The following is a 15,825-nucleotide window of genomic DNA, read 5'->3' as shown; positions in this document are numbered from 1 at the left end:
AAGTAACCATTGTTACTAGCTTCTTACATACTCCTGTGAGATAGTATAGGCATATGTAAGCAAATATATGGCATATATGTATTTTTTTCTTACACAAATTACAACATATTATGTTTCTGTTCCGCAACTTATTAGATCAATATATGTTAGATAAATAATCCTTATCAATATATGTTAGATAAATAATCCCATATCCATAATTACAGAGTTGTCTCCTAGGTCTAAAGTTCAATACTAGTCCACTAACCCTTTAACTGTCGCCTTATATTTATGGTAAGAAGACCATAGATTTGTCACAATAAATGTAACAAATAAGATGATTTTTAAAATTTTTACTATTTCTATGATTCATTTCACTGAACTTAATAGGTCAACTTTTCCCTGTCCCTAGCACCCCCTGCCTTTCCTGTCCCATCTTAGCCTCAGATTGACATACCTTGTATTTGGATTAGCTAGTTCTTGAATTCTGGGAGATATCTTGGAATGGATAGCAGCACAAGATACTGGCCAGTAGGCATCCCGGGGAGGTAAATAATCTTGATGAAGAGGCCTGGGCTTAGCTAGAGCTAGTATTCGAGAGCTAGGTTTGGCGAGCAAGGCAGCACAGGATATCTATAGTGGAAAACAAAACGACACAAAAACATACCTCAAATTTCACCACGTCTCCCTCTATTTTCAACTATAGCCCTAATCGAGTCACCATCCTTTCTCTCCTGGATTACTGTAACAGACTCTCCTAACTGATCTCCCTGCTTCCATTCTCACTCCTCCACAACCCAGCCTTCACACAGCAGTTACTGAGGGAGAGAAGGAGCATTTTAACAAGTGTATTCCATGAGCTAGACAGTGCTCTCAGCGATCTGCCTAAATCATTCCCATGCAATCACCGTAACAACTTCATGAGGGAAGTACTTTCCAAGGCCCAAGCCAGATCATGTCACTCACAGTGTTTAAAATCTTCCAGTGGCTTTCCATTTTGCTAAGAATAACACCTAGGCTCCTTACCGTGGCCTAGAAGGTCCTACATGATCTGCCTACTATACCCTCCTCCAACCTCACCTTCCTCCCATCCCCACCTCAATCACTATGACCCTAGTCACACAAGGCCCCTCTGGCCCAGCTCTTTCCACCTCAGGACCTTTGCATTTACTAGTTCTGCTTGAAACCCTCTTTTCTCAATCTTGTCATGGCTGCCTCTTCGTCATTCAAGTCCCTAGACTCAAACATCACATCCTCAAGGAGTTCTTCCCTGACCATCCAAGATATATCAGCCTTTCTAACTACCCTCTTCCACAGTACTTATTTAATCTTCTTCATAGCACTTAACAACACCTGACTTAGCTCATTTATTTCATTGTTGGTTATGTTTACTGTCTGTTTTTCCCCACCAGAATATAAGCCGCTTGAGAGAAGTACTTGTTTGCCAAAAGCTAGACTAGGCTCTGTTGTATAACTGGTGCTGAATAAATATATTCTGACTGACTGACTCATCAACTCCCTTTGGTCTTACTTTGGAAACCACATCCGCCAGGAGGCCTTTCTATTATGTTGCTTTACTGGTAAAATAGGAAAGATGACATATAGCTACTATTCCCTCTCTCAAGTGCTCATTCAAAAGAATGAGGACCACAGCAAACACCACTCAGTAGCCCTGAAAATGTTCTATATTTGCACTGATACAGATTAGTTTGGGTTCTCAGAGTATGATTATGTGCCATGGCATCACTTTTTTAAAGGATTTTTTAAAACCCCCGAACAATCCACTGAGCGTGCCAGGCTCTGTGCTGAGCACCTGCCTTATCTATTATCACAAGTCCGAACAGCCCTGAAACTGGGAACTGTTATCTTCACAATCCCCTTGCTCACCTTGCTCCACCCAACTTCAAAGCTATCCTACTTAAGGACTTTGTCATGTGCTCTTCCCTCTACTAGAACATTCTCTTCTCAGATCTTCACTTAGCTGACTCCTTCTCATTATTCAGGTTTCAGCTCAAATATCCCTTCTTTAAGAGAGGCTTTCCCTGACTACCGTATGCAAAGAAGCTTATTCTCCACCCCCAGCCATAGTCACTCATTTCCCATTTTATTTTTTATTTTTTTCCATTTTATTTTCTTCATAGCACTTACCACTACCTGACATTATCTTATCTGTTTCCTTATTTATTTTCTGTCTCCTTCCATCTCGTTCACTGGGCACGGTGCTGGGCACACAGTAGAGATTCAAATCCTTATTGAACGAATAACGCTCAGGAAGGTTATTACAACATCACACAACTAGTAGTGGTGAGGCAGGAATTTGAACCCAGCTCTTACTGACCCCAAAGTCCATGCTCTTCACCCTCTACCTGCAGCCCCTCTCCATATCTTGCAGCTAGGTCTTCCTTCCTGCCACAGACCACTCTTTCAAGGTTTTCTTTTCCAATGACTTTGGTCTATACCCTATAGAAGCAAAACAACACCCTAGGAACAAACAGAAAGTGAGCTGAAGGATGCCAAGGTAGTGATGGCTTACAGGACGGATGGGCATTTCAATTCTTTCTCTTTCAAAGCACAGACCCTCTATCTTAATCCTTGGATAGGCAAGGTCTACAGTTCTTGGAGTTGCAACAGCAGTCAGGGCAGACGTCGCAATTTTGGTTTTAGTCTAGGGGAGAAAAAGAAAACAGTACCTGTAAGCATCAATCAATAAACACTATCGCAATCAAAGTTACAAAGTAGTATCTGACCACTGGACCAGACTTCTCAGTAAATCCAGCAAAAAGGATGAGAATACTGCAGTAACCTATGATCATAGCTGAAAGGATCAGTTTCCATCCTTCTCAAACTAGGTTGTATAAATTCCAACCCAGATTTTTTGGAACTTACTGTGAAACTAAAGATGGGGAGAAAATGACAAGTACACAAATGGACTAAGAGATAAATGGCAATGCTGATTACTAGAACAATAAACTCAGCCAAGAGGGAAGTGCTCAGCCCTATCACATGAGAACACTATAAGGGGGAGAGCTCTGCTCTGTTCTTAATTATCTTGCCCTTTGGAAATTGGAATTCACATTATTACAAATCCCCATGCTTAAAATGAATTTAAGTAGCTCTCTTCTAATTGGAATGGACAATACAAAGTAACCAAAGACAAGAGGAAGAAAGGCAGAACAGAACCATATCTCCATAGACAATGTTGTACTGGTCCCCCAAGACACTCCTCACTACCTTAATTGTGGAAATGTGTTCAAATTACATCGTCTTCTATTTAAATTACTTATATCCAAACTCAAAACTTACCACAAAACTTTGAGGTGGGAATATAATCAATAACTGCAAATGAAATAGGGTTTTAACTGTGGGTAGAAAATTAACACACAAGGTATGTTCCAAACCCCTTCTTATGTTGTTTAAAATGATGACGATGGACTTCCTTGGTGGCGCAGTGGTTAAGAAGCTGCCTGCCAGTGCAGGGGACACGGGTTCGAGCCCTGGTCCGAGAAGATCCCACATGCTGCGGAGCAACTAAGCCCGTATGCCACAACTACTGAGCCTGTGCTCTAGAGCCTGCGAGCCACAACTACTGAGCCCACGTGCCACAACTACTGAAGCCCGCGTGCCTAGAGCCTGTGCTCTGCAACAAGAGAAGCCACTGCAATGAGAAGCCCGTGCACCGCAACAGAGAGTAGCCCCCGCTCACTGCAACTAGAGAAAGCCTGTGCCCAGCAATGAAGACCCAACACAGTCAAAAATAAATAAATAAAAATGATGACGATGATGATACTAACACAGACAGTATTTTATACCTATTAATTCATTTATTTCTCACCTGCATATCATTTTTATTTCTATTTCACTAATGGAGAAACCAAGGTATTGTGAAGTTTGGCATTTTATTTAACTTTATATAGTTTGTAAGTGGCAGAGCTGGGATTCAAACAAAGGTCCTATCTATCTACACAATACCATGAAGTACTAATCAAGCATTTCCAATGAATAAAGCTTTGTCCCCTATCAGCCTCTTGGAAAATCAAAAAAATATATGACAACCAGTGCCTTCAATTAAGGCTTACAATCAAAAAGGAAATAAAACAATCATTCATTAATTCGTTATACAAATATCTCTTAATTATATTATGTAAGACAAAACAAAGAATAATAAACCAGTACCTTTCCTTAAAGTAGTTTTCAACTTAGAAGGAATCATAAACCTATAAGCAAATCACTGATTATTTGATATCCATAAAAGAGAATAAAGTTTTGAGGAATATCAGAGGAAATGTGGGAGAATCCAAGAAGAATTCTCTTTTCATGGATAAAGAGATATTAAATTGGGCCTTGAAGGAAGGATCGGATTCTGACAAGTAGAGGGAGGAGAAAAGATAGGGAGAATGAAGGAAGGAAGATTGAAGGGAAAGTCTGGACACAGAAGCAAGGAGGCATGGAGCAGATTGTGTCTGGTCAGGCAGGGAGATCAGGCTTGCAAATACATCTGAAACTAGGTTAGATGTGGAGGGCACTGCTCACAGCTAGCGAAGAACCATGAAATCTTTTCACTGGAGAGGAAGCATGGTCAGGGCTGGAGATTAATCTGTCAGGCATGTGGGAGAAAGACTGAAGCGGGAAGCCAGAAGGACAATAAGAAAGTATGGCCAAAAGAAGAAAAGGGTATACATAACCTACCCTATTCCAATATATATATATATATATATATATATATATATATATATATATTTAAAATAAATTTATTTATTTATTTTTGGCTGCATTGGGTCTTTGTTGCTGCACGTGGGCTTTCTCTAGTTGTGGCGAGTGGGGGCTACTCTGCGTTGCGGTGCACGGGCTTCTCATTGCAGTGGCTTCTCTTGTTGTGGAGCATGGGCTCTAGGTGCATAGGCTTCAGTAGTTGTGGCTCCCGGGCTCTAGAGTGCAGGCTCAGTAGTTGTGGCACACAGGCTTAGTTGCTCTGTGGCATGTGGGATCTTCCCAGACCAGGGCTCGAACCTGTGTCCCCTGCATTGGCAGGCAGATTCTTAACCACTGCGCCACCAGGGAAGCCCTAAAATATTTTTAAATTTACAATAATTTAAGCAAAATGATACTTGCATAAAAATAGATCAGTGTAACCAAATAGAGAATTCAGAAATATTATCTAATACAGTGGTTCTCAATTTTTTTGGTCTAGAGCCCATTTACACTTTTTTTTAATTGTATAAATTTGATGTGTAACATTCTTTACCCTCTTAAAAAGTGACTGAGGGCTTCCAAAGACTGAGACATTTAAGAACATTTATTATTTCAAGTAAAAAGAACCCATTACATGGAAATACAAATATTTTTTATGACGAAGAACTATATTTTCCAAAACAAAAAAAATTGTGACAAGACTGATATGTTTACAGTTTTGCAAATCTCTTTAATATCTGGTTTAAGAAGACACTGTTTTTTGGTTGAAGTATATGAAGAAAATCCAGTTCCCCGTACTAGCTGGAAAAGAATATATTTCAATAGCTTTTTCAGATAGTTGTGGATATTCTTCTTTGATACTAAAATAAAACTTGACAAAGGGTAGTTTCTTAAAAATAAGAGTTGCGGGCTTCCCTGGTGGCGCAGTGGTTGAGAGTCCGCCTGCCGATGCAGGGGACACAGGTTCGTGCCCCGGTCCGGGAAGATCCCACATGCCGCGGAGTGGCTGGGCCCGTGAGCCATGGCCGTTGAGCCTGGCGTCCGGGGCCTGTGCTCCACAACGCGAGAGGCCACAACAGTGAGAGGCCCGTGTACCGCAAAAAAAAAAAAACAAAAAAACCCCATAAGAGTTGCAATGTACAATCTGAAACTGTCAAGGAACTTTTCATACTCCATTACCATAAAATCCATTTGCCTATCTTACACATTGAGTGAACCTTCTACTTGTGCATAATTTTGAACTTGCAGATTACTTAAAAGGTTCTGGGAAACCTTTATGCATACCTGGGTCACATTTTTGAAAACCGTTGCCCTAGTATAAATAACATTGTGGTATATAATAACTGTGGCAGTGAACAAATAAAGGCTGGGGCAATCATGGGGGAGAAGCAGATTCTTACCCCATATTTTACATAGAAATATACTTCAAATAAGTTGAGGAATTATCTACTTTAAAAATAAAAAGAAACCACAAAAATAGTACAGGAAAATAGAGGTGACCAGTGGTGTGCAGGTAAATGTTTAACAGTTAGCTCCTCAGAGAAAAAAGACTGATTTGTAGTGCTTGCCAATTTCTATGGTGCAAAAATTCCCACCATGGTCAATTTCAAACTATGAAGGTGATGGATCTCACTAAATGCAAAGTTAGAAAGAGATGTGTACCATCAGCTCTTGTGAGCCAGTACAAGCACAGTACTGGGGGTGATTTTCTGAATTCTTTTGGGGTAGAATTTTCTAATCATAAAGCAATGGAAGAAACCTCAAAATAATAAGATTATGGGTTTTACCACACATAAAATTTTAACCTCAAGATAACCAAAACAAAATTAAAAGGCAAATTAGAAGTTCTGCTTCCAGTAATAGCAGAGTAGCTTGTATTGAACTAATCTTCTTACCTATAACAGTTAGAGACTCTGAATAAAACATTGAAAACAAAACAAAACAAAACAGAACTTTTTGAAGGCACTGGAAAGAAATCAGAAGTAGGCAGAAACTAGACAGGATAAGACGCTTGAAAGAAGGAAAGCAGTTCATCCTCACCCCTTCCTGATCATTTGGGAGAGCAAAGCAAGGTAGGTGTCTCAGTCTGGTGGGAAGAGAGAAGGCACAGTGGCCCATAGCAGGATGTTAGGGCCAGAGCATCAAGAGAAGGGTCGACCAAGTAAGAGGGATTGAGATATCAGAGATACCAGTAAGAGATCAGAGCTTTGGGAAGGGGCCTCCCAGTATGAAGTGTCAGAGACTGAGTGGCATAGTGCGGGGTGTAAGAGCCCATATGCAGAAAGAGAAGACAGCAGAGATGGAATGATTATACACAGAGAGGACATGTATTAAGGGTAATGGGAGCCAGGTTTTTAACTTTCAGAGACAAGCATTACAAATAAGGCAAGGGAGGAAAAGAATAAACTCGGTAGTGTTGGATCAGAATTGGAGGTAAAGGTGAAAAATCATATATAAATCGATATGGAAATAAATATAGATGAAAATGTGTGTATGTATATGAATAAACACCAAAGATTCATAATCTTACCCTAATTACAAGAAACATTCAGACAAATTCAGTTTGTCCGCTATTCTATAAAATAACTGGATGGTAATATTCAATAGTGTTCAAGGTCAACAAGGCAAAAAACGATTGAAGAACCATTCCAGACTGAAGGAGACTAAAGATACCTGACAACACATGATTTTGAACTGGATTATTCCTCTATACAGGATATTATAGAGGAAAAATAAGTGAAACTTGAATGGGGTCCGAAGATGGATACAATGAGTGAAGAGATTAAAGGTCCAAGAGAAATATGTAAATTATATATATTTTTGAAAAACCAAATGGAAATCCAAGAACTGAAAAACACAGCATCTAAATTAAAAATCCATTGGATGAGATTAACAGAAGATTGTTCATTGTGGTAAAAAGAACTGATGCCATTGAGTAGAGGTGAATATAAATTATTTAAAATAAAGCATATAGAGAAAAATATTGAAAAAAAATAAAACAACCTCAGTGATCTATGGTATAGAATATGATGATATAGCACAGGTATAACTAGAGGCCTCAGAGAAAGAATGACACAGAAAAAAAGTCTGAATAAATGATAGCAGAACTATTGAAAAATTTGATTGAAAGCAACATCCCACAAATCCTTGAATTTCAGGGAACCACAGGTAGGACAAATACCAAGAAAACTATATGTAGGCAAATTTAGCCATACTGCTAAAAACCAAAGATAAAGAGAAAATCTTAAAATAGCCAAAGGAAAAAGACACATTAAATATAGAGTAAAAATTATAATTTTAGCTGGCATCTCACCAGAAACCATGGAGGCCAGAAGATCATGAAAAGATACTCTAAAGCGTTATCAACCTAAAATATGTTTGCATATCCAACAAACATATCCTTTACAAATAAAAATAAAATAAGAACATTTCCAGAGTAACAAAAACTGAATGATCCACTCTATAAGAAATGGTAAAAGAAATTCTTAAAAACAGTTGAGAAAAAAATAAACAAATACAAAAGTTGACTCTTTGGAAAGATTAATAAAGCTAATTTGTTAATCCCTAGCAGGTCTGATCAAGAAATAAAAAGAGAAAACAAATTAACAAACAGGAATTAAAGCGTCACCACTATATATCTTAAAGCTCTTAAAGAGAAAAATATATATATTACCATTAAAAACTTTATGCAAATAAATTCAACATAGAAGAATGGACAAATTCTTTTAAAATACAAAACAGACACAAGAAGAAATAAAAAATCTGATTTGACCTATACCCTAAAGGAATACCTGAAGAAATTTAATTCATAATTAAAAACCTCCCCATAAAGAAAACACTAAGCCCAGATTGATTTAAGGGTAAATTATCTCAAATATTTAAGGAAGAAATAACATGAATCTTACAAAATATACAGAGAATAAAAAAGCAAGAAATACTTCTCAACTCATTTTACAAGACCAACATAACCCTAATTCCAAAACTCAACAGATATATTTTTAACTATAGATCACTATCCATCATGAACATAGATGCAAAGTTCCTCACTAAAATATTAGGAAATCAAATTCATAATGTCTGGGCTTTCCTGGTGGTGCAGTGGTTGAGAGTCCGAGGGGACACGGGTTCATGCCCCGGTCCGGCAAGATCCCACATGCTGCGGAGCGGAGGGGCCCGTGAGCCATGGCCACTGAGCCTGCGCGTCCGGAGCCTGTGCTCCGCAACGGGAGAGGCCACAACAGTGAGAGGCCCACATGCCGCAAAAGCAAAACAAAACAAAACCAAAAAACCAACTCTAAGCAACTACGCACAGAAGTATGCACATTAACAAAATAAAGAGAAAAGATCATTTGGGCTTCTCAGTCAAGAATAATACTTATTCTTGTATCTTGATTATGGTGGTTAATGAATGGGTATATATATTTGTTAAAAGCTTATTAAACTATATAAGATCCATACATTTAAAATTTTATACATATATTATAATTTTAGTATATTATATATATTATTATTATATAAATTATAACCCCAAACTTTCAAGTTACAAGCTGGGAAAAATATGCACATCATATATAACAGATGAAGGATTAATATCCCTAAGATGTAAAGAATTTTGTGAATCAATAAAAAATGAACAGACCAGTAGAAAAATAAAGCCATGAACAGACAAATTTAGAAAAGGAAAATACACATGGCAAATAAATGTAGAGAACGATGTGACTTTATTAATAATCGGAGAAATGAAATTTCTCCTAATCCATGAGGTCATTATACCAACATGTCTCTCCCCCATCATTCTCAATCTTGATTATTTTCTGAGAATAAAAATTCTAGAAGTAAAATGACTGAATCAAGGGTATGAACATTTTTGAGGTGATTCACATAAAGTCCGAAAATGTGTTACAACAAAAGTGATTTTTATTTACATATTCACTTGCATTATTTGGGCTGCCTTTTTTTTACTGCACATAATATATTAATTATTTATTTTACAAAATATTAATTTTATAATAAAATAGATCTCATTAAAATAGTTATGGATTAAGTGAGCTATGAAACCAACCCCTTTCTTTTTAAGTTTTGTAGTCCTAACAGCTATTATAAAAAGAGACTTGGGGGGATTCCCTGGTGGCGCAGTGGTTGAGAATCTGCCTGCCAATGCAGGGGACATGGGTTCGTGCCCTGGTCCGGGAAGATCCCACATGCCGCGGAGCGGCTGGGCCCGTGAGCCATGGCCGCTGAGCCTGCGCGTCCAGAGCCTGTGCTCCACAACGGGAGAGGCCACAACAGTGAGAGGCCCGCGTACCGAAAAAAAAAAAAAAAAGAGACTTGGTATGACATTCATAGAGGTAAAAGGACTTCCTACAGTGTACCCATACAAAGTCTCTGGTGGCAAGTAACCTCAGGTACCTGTAATAGTAACTTGATTTCTTTTGTGAGTGTGTGTTATTTTTAAACTCTGAGAAGATTTAGAATTAACTGTCAAAAATCTAAGAAAATCAAAATCATAGAATTAATACTTTGTCTTAATAATAAATATGTGCAAGAATTGATGAAATTTGAACAGGGACCATAGATTAGTTATAGTATTATACCAATGTTAAATTTCCTGATCTTGATAACAGTATGGTAGTTATATGAGATAATGTCCTCTTGTTAGGAAGCATACACTGAAGTACTGAGGAAAAGGGGTATATGATGTCTGTCATTAACTTTCAAAAATGATTCAGGGAAAAGATTAAATATACACACACACACACACCACGGAGGAGAGAGAATGATAAAGCCAATGGACTTTAACTTTTGCAGATTTTCAGTAAATTTGAAATTATTGTTAAAACAAAAAATAAGTGTATATTATTAAAATAAAAAGCAGGGGGCTTCCCTGGTGGTGAAGTGGTTGAGAGTCTGCCTGCCGATGCAGGGGACGTGGGTTCATGCCCCGGTCCGGGAAGGTCCCACATGCTGCGGAGCAGCTGGGCCCGTGAGCCATGGCCGCTGGGCCTGCGTGTCTGGAGCCTGTGCTCCGCAATGGGAGAGGCCACAACAGTGAGAGGCCCACGTACCACACAAAAAAATAAATAAATAAAAATAAATAAAAAATAAAAAGCAGGTATATGTTTTAAGAGAATTTGGCTTGTAAGAGTGATAACACTACAATTGCAATTTGAAATATATAACAGAGTAACTGTTTAGAATTATGACATTAAGTTGAAATCTTAAATTTATGTCATTCTGAGACTGGCTGGGACCTGAGACCCTTGACTGTAGTGCTTCCACCCTGACAAATGCCTCCTGGAGCAACAGAATACAAATAAACTAAAAGGGACTAAAAAGAACTGCGCGCATGCGCAGTTGGGGCAAATTATGAACAATAAGAACATACAAAAAGGCCAAAACCCAGCTGCCACTTTTGAGGTACCAGGAGCAAAAGTAGGGTACTATGCATGATCCCTGTACCCAGCACCACCAAGAGGGTGGGCCCACCACGTATGCCACCCCCCGGCCCGATCCACCTATTGGCCCCTATCTTCACCCTGTTTAAGGGACCAGCCCGCCTCCTCTCAGGGAGTGAGCAAGGGCATGTGTTACTTGTTTTCCCTCCCTCCTGCTATAGCACGAGTCCCAGTAAAGCCTTACCTGAATTTCTCATCTGGCCTCTTATCAATTTCTATTGATTAAAGAGTCCAAGAACCTTAGTCAGTATCAATTCTTACAACACTAAAAAACTTCAGGTTCACTATATTTATAAGTTTAAAGTATTAGATTTTTAATAATTATTTAATATTTGAGAAGGTTTTGTTAATGTAGATGGTTGAAATAAAATACTTTAAAAAGAAATCAAATTTAATGTATTTATAAAGTATTTGAAGGTATTTAATTAAGTTTGGAAACCAAATCGAGCATTATTTAGGACTCTTAAAAGTCACTGTCAAAAACTGCTAGAATTGGGCTTCCCTGGTGGCGCAGTGGTTGAGAGTCTGCCTGCCGATGCAGGGGACATGGGTTCGTGCCCCGGTCCGGGAAGATCTCACATGCCACGGAGCGGCTGGGTCCGTGAGCCATGGCCGCTGAGCCTGTGCGTCCGGAGCCTGTGCTCCGCAACGGGAGAGGCCACAACAGTGAGAGGCCCGCGTACCGAAAAAAAAAAAAAAATCCCGCAAGCCACATGGGGTGGTAAAAAAAAACAAACAATAACAAAGTAAAACATAAAATTAGACTAGGAAACTAACAGATATGTTAGAAAGAATGCAAAAATAGATGAATCAACAACCGGAAGGTATGTTAGTACCACAATAGTGAAAAAGAGGAGGAGGTTTTTTTTTTCCCTTCAGAGTCAGAGAATCTGGGTGCATTAATCAAAAATAATGAGTAAAATGATGCGTCTGACAATTCTCATTGCTGCCTAGGTTTCAGGAGAATAACGAACTAACTTTATTAATCAACAGTTCCTGATTGTTACAAAGTGTCATCCATAAATCTCCCTTCATTTTAATAATACTTGCTGAATGCTAAAAAGAAAAGAAAAAAAAAAAGAGGTCATGAAAGGCCTTGGCTGTTGAGGGCGGGGCCTAAGCAAGGGCAAGTTTTGGGTGGTGGGTGGGGCCTATGCTCAGGAACCACAGGGCTGAAAAAGGCCCTGTGGGCTGTGGGGGTGGGGCTTAGGCTCAAGGAACAGAAAGGGCCCAGGCGTGCCCCCGGGTACCCCTGGTCTCAGAGGGCAGGAGACCTCACCTGGGAGTCCAACAGGCTTCCTGGGCTCGAGTGGGCGGGGCAAACTCCCTCCTCTCCTCTCCCACTGCTCCGGTCTGGGGTCCGGGAGGGCCCCTCTCGCCTGCCTCTCCTGATCTCCTGGCCTCCCTCCTATGCCCTCAGGACCAATGGTGGGGGGCCTTGGAGGGCAGGGAACTGGCCTGGGAGCTCAGCAGTCTCCCCAGGCCCCAGTGAGCAGGGCAATCACCCTCTGGTCCTCTCCCACTTCTCCTGGATGGCCCCTCCCCGCTGCCACTCCTGATCTCCCTGGCCTCCCTCCTATGCCCCCAGGACCCACGCGGCCTGGATGGGGCTTTGGAGGGGGGGAACCAGCTTGGGAGCTCAGCAGGCTCTGTGGCCCCAGTGGGCCAGGTGATCACCTGCTGCTCCTCTCCTGCTCTTCCCGGAGAGTCCCTCCCGCCTGCCTCTCCTGATCTCCCCAGCCTCAGGAGTGCCGATCTTCTCTGGCCTCCACTTCTCCTCCCTCATTCCCCCTACATCCTACTGGTTCACTCTGGGTTTCCTCCCGTCTCCTTGGTGGTTAGAGTCCCCCACCAGCGGCCAGCAGGTGCCCTAGTTGTGGGGAGACCTAACTCCGCAGCTTCCCACACCGCCATCTTGACTCCTCCCCCCTGGCTGTTGTTTAAAATCACTAAGTTTGGGGGTGTTTTGGTATAAAGCAACAGATAACCAGATCAGAACTTTAAGGATGGGTTCTTTGTTCAGGCATACTGTGTTTTATTGTACTTTGCAGATACTGCGTTTTTCACAAATTGAAGTTTTGTGGCAACCCTGCATCAAGCAAGTCTATCGGCACCATTTCCCCACAACAGCATTTGCTCACTTTGTATCTCTGTGTCAGAAATATTCTCACAAGTGCCCATCATCGGATGAATGGATAAAGAAGATGTGGCACATATATACAATGGAATATTACTCAGCCATAAAAAGAAACGAAATTGAGCTATTTGTAATGAGGTGGATAGACCTAGAGTCTGTCATACAGAGTGAAGTAAGTCAGAAAGAAAAAGACAAATACCGTATGCTAACACATATATATGGAATTTAAGAAAAAAAATGTCATGAAGAACCTAGGGGTAAAGCAGGAATAAAGACGCAGACCTCCTAGAGAACGGACTTGAGGTTATGGGGAGGGGGAAGGGTGAGCTGTGACAGGGCGAGAGAGAGTCATGGGCATATACACACTAACAAACGTAGTAAGGTAGATAGCTAGTGGGAAGCAGCCGCATGGCACAGGGATGTTGGCTCGGTGCTTTGTGACAGCCTGGAGGGGTGGGATAGGGAGGGTGGGAGGGAGGGAGACGCAAGAGGGAAGACATATGGGAACATATGTTTATGTATGACTGATTCACTTTGTTATAAAGCAGAAACTAACACACCATTGTAAAGCAATTATACCCCAATAAAGATGTTAAAAAAAAGAAATATTCTCACAATATTTCAAACTTTTACATTTTTATTATATTATGCTGATATGTGATCAGTGATCTTTGACATTACTATTGCAAAAAGATTACAACTCACTGAAGGTTCTGATGATGGTTAAGATTTTTTAGCAGTATTTTTTTAACTAAGGTGTGTACATTGTTTTTTTAGACATAATGCTATTGCACATTTAATAGAATACAGTAGTGTAAACATAACCTTTATATGCACTGGGAAAGCAAAAAGTTTGTGTGACTTGCTTTATTGCAATATTTGCTTTATTGCGGTGGTCTAGAACTGAACCCAAAATATCTCTGAGGTATGCCTGTACTGGTTCTAGACCATCTGGAATTTGTTTTCTGAGCAGATTAGATTTAAAGCTATTAATGATCCTATTGCCAGTCGTTTAAAAAAAAAAAAAAGACACTGGTAATCCGTGGCATGCACTGACAAAACAGAAAGCAAGATTTGGTAATCAAGCAGCTGCTGACAGAGATCATTTTAGTGAAATAAAGAGGTATAGTGAGGTGGGCTCATTGCTTCTAAGTGCACTGGAGAACTTGAGGAAAGAAATTACCAGCTCAGGCCTTTAAATTCTCACCTTAAGGCATAGTTAAGGGACCAGAAAGTTTTTGTGACTTACCCAAAAGAAACCCTTATCTTTAATGGTCACAGGACTGAAAATTCTCAAAACCAAGCTCAAAATCTAATTCTGTGAGTGGATGAATTACAGCACAAATTGAATTCCCAAACTTATATGGTCTCCTATATTAAAGTTAGGGCAATGATTGAGAAGGAATTGGACCTTAAAAATTGGAATCGGAACATAAGGGCACATTCCAATGAAGGGGGGACTTTGAAGCCCTGAACATACCTGAGCCTTCCTTAGCAATAGAATCAGCCCTTCCTCCCTTGTCTGAACAGGCAAGACTCTCCTATAATTGCCTCTCCTGAAGTAAATATCTTCTAGGGGACTGCTGAACTACCCCTAGTCTCTCTCATTTCTCCAAATCTATGTATGACCAGACCCAAGTCCCAGCTGCTGTAACAGTCTTCCATAGACTTCTCATCAGCTCCCACAATTGCTTAAGGTTAATTCTATAATATGCATTGTGGTTCTGCTTCTCTCATCAAATCCTGACTGATACATTAGGCACAGGGCAGATAGTCAGAAAAATTCATTTGATAAGAGGGGAAAATAAACATGAAGAAAAGGAAAAAACACATCTAGAAATAAGAGGGGAGCACATTACAGTTACAAACATGCTACATGTTACAAAGTGCATCAGGAACTGTTTCTTTCACATGGACCCACTTACGCTTCTTGGAGGAACATAGTTTGGATTTGTGACTTTGGGTATTGAGAGTTGTAATATCCGGGGAGAAGGATCAGAGATTTGAAGAGAATCTCTTAAGTAATCACTGAAGGGCCTATATGCAAACGGAACATGAAATATTATAATCACTGGAGGAACAATAACTGCACTCTTCATTGCTATAATCAACCTCCAATCAATTATATTTATTGTTTCTATCTTAGGAACATCTTTTCCCATAATCATTAGTGTTCTTTCTACTAGATTGGTGTTTCTTAAAGTTGTTTTACTATGATCCACAGTAAGAAGTACATTTTATATTGTGATACAATATATGTAAATCTGTGTATCTGAAACAAAATGATCATGAAATGATGCTTTCCCTAGGCAATGCATTCTGATTTTTAAATTTTCATTTGATTTCATAAAAACAACAACCGGAATTGATTTCATGATCCACTGATAGGTTGAGACTTGCAGTTTAAAAAACACCTCACTTCCTACCAAAACCTCCTATTAAAACCCTGAGATAAAAATTCCAGTCACTACCAAGAACCCTCTGTGATGGCCAGTCTCCTCTGCAGTGCAGTTTGAGATACTGCTGGACATAACTCCCAGCAACCTGGCCGATTATCATATGGTG

General features: G+C 39.9%; 2 protein-coding genes across 3 annotated transcripts in view; one reads left to right on the top strand and one right to left on the bottom strand.

The window, feature by feature from the left end:
- The window catches only part of HOPX (HOP homeobox), a 66,337-nt gene extending 52,692 nt beyond the window's left edge, over positions 1 to 13,645 (top strand). The window contains exon 2 of the mRNA XM_067736131.1: positions 13,175 to 13,645. Within this exon, the coding sequence (XP_067592232.1) occupies positions 13,175 to 13,489 (315 nt within the window). The 3' untranslated portion in view covers positions 13,490 to 13,645. The remainder of the gene's footprint in view (positions 1 to 13,174) is intronic.
- Positions 1 to 15,825, bottom strand: part of SPMAP2L (sperm microtubule associated protein 2 like) — a 60,534-nt gene that overhangs the window by 3,827 nt on the left and 40,882 nt on the right. For both annotated transcript variants that reach the window (XM_067736127.1, XM_067736128.1), the window contains exons 6-8: positions 15,186 to 15,297; positions 2,513 to 2,644; positions 437 to 612 (exon numbers count right to left, since the gene is read on the bottom strand). In XM_067736127.1, the coding sequence (XP_067592228.1) occupies positions 437 to 612; positions 2,513 to 2,644; positions 15,186 to 15,297 (420 nt within the window). The remainder of the gene's footprint in view (positions 1 to 436; positions 613 to 2,512; positions 2,645 to 15,185; positions 15,298 to 15,825) is intronic.

The sequence above is a fragment of the Pseudorca crassidens genome, chromosome 4 (assembly GCF_039906515.1).
Source record: "Pseudorca crassidens isolate mPseCra1 chromosome 4, mPseCra1.hap1, whole genome shotgun sequence".
Lineage (NCBI taxonomy): Eukaryota > Metazoa > Chordata > Mammalia > Artiodactyla > Delphinidae > Pseudorca > Pseudorca crassidens.
The sequence above is the reverse complement of the archived record's forward strand: the minus strand, read 5'-3'. Positions and strand labels throughout refer to the sequence as shown.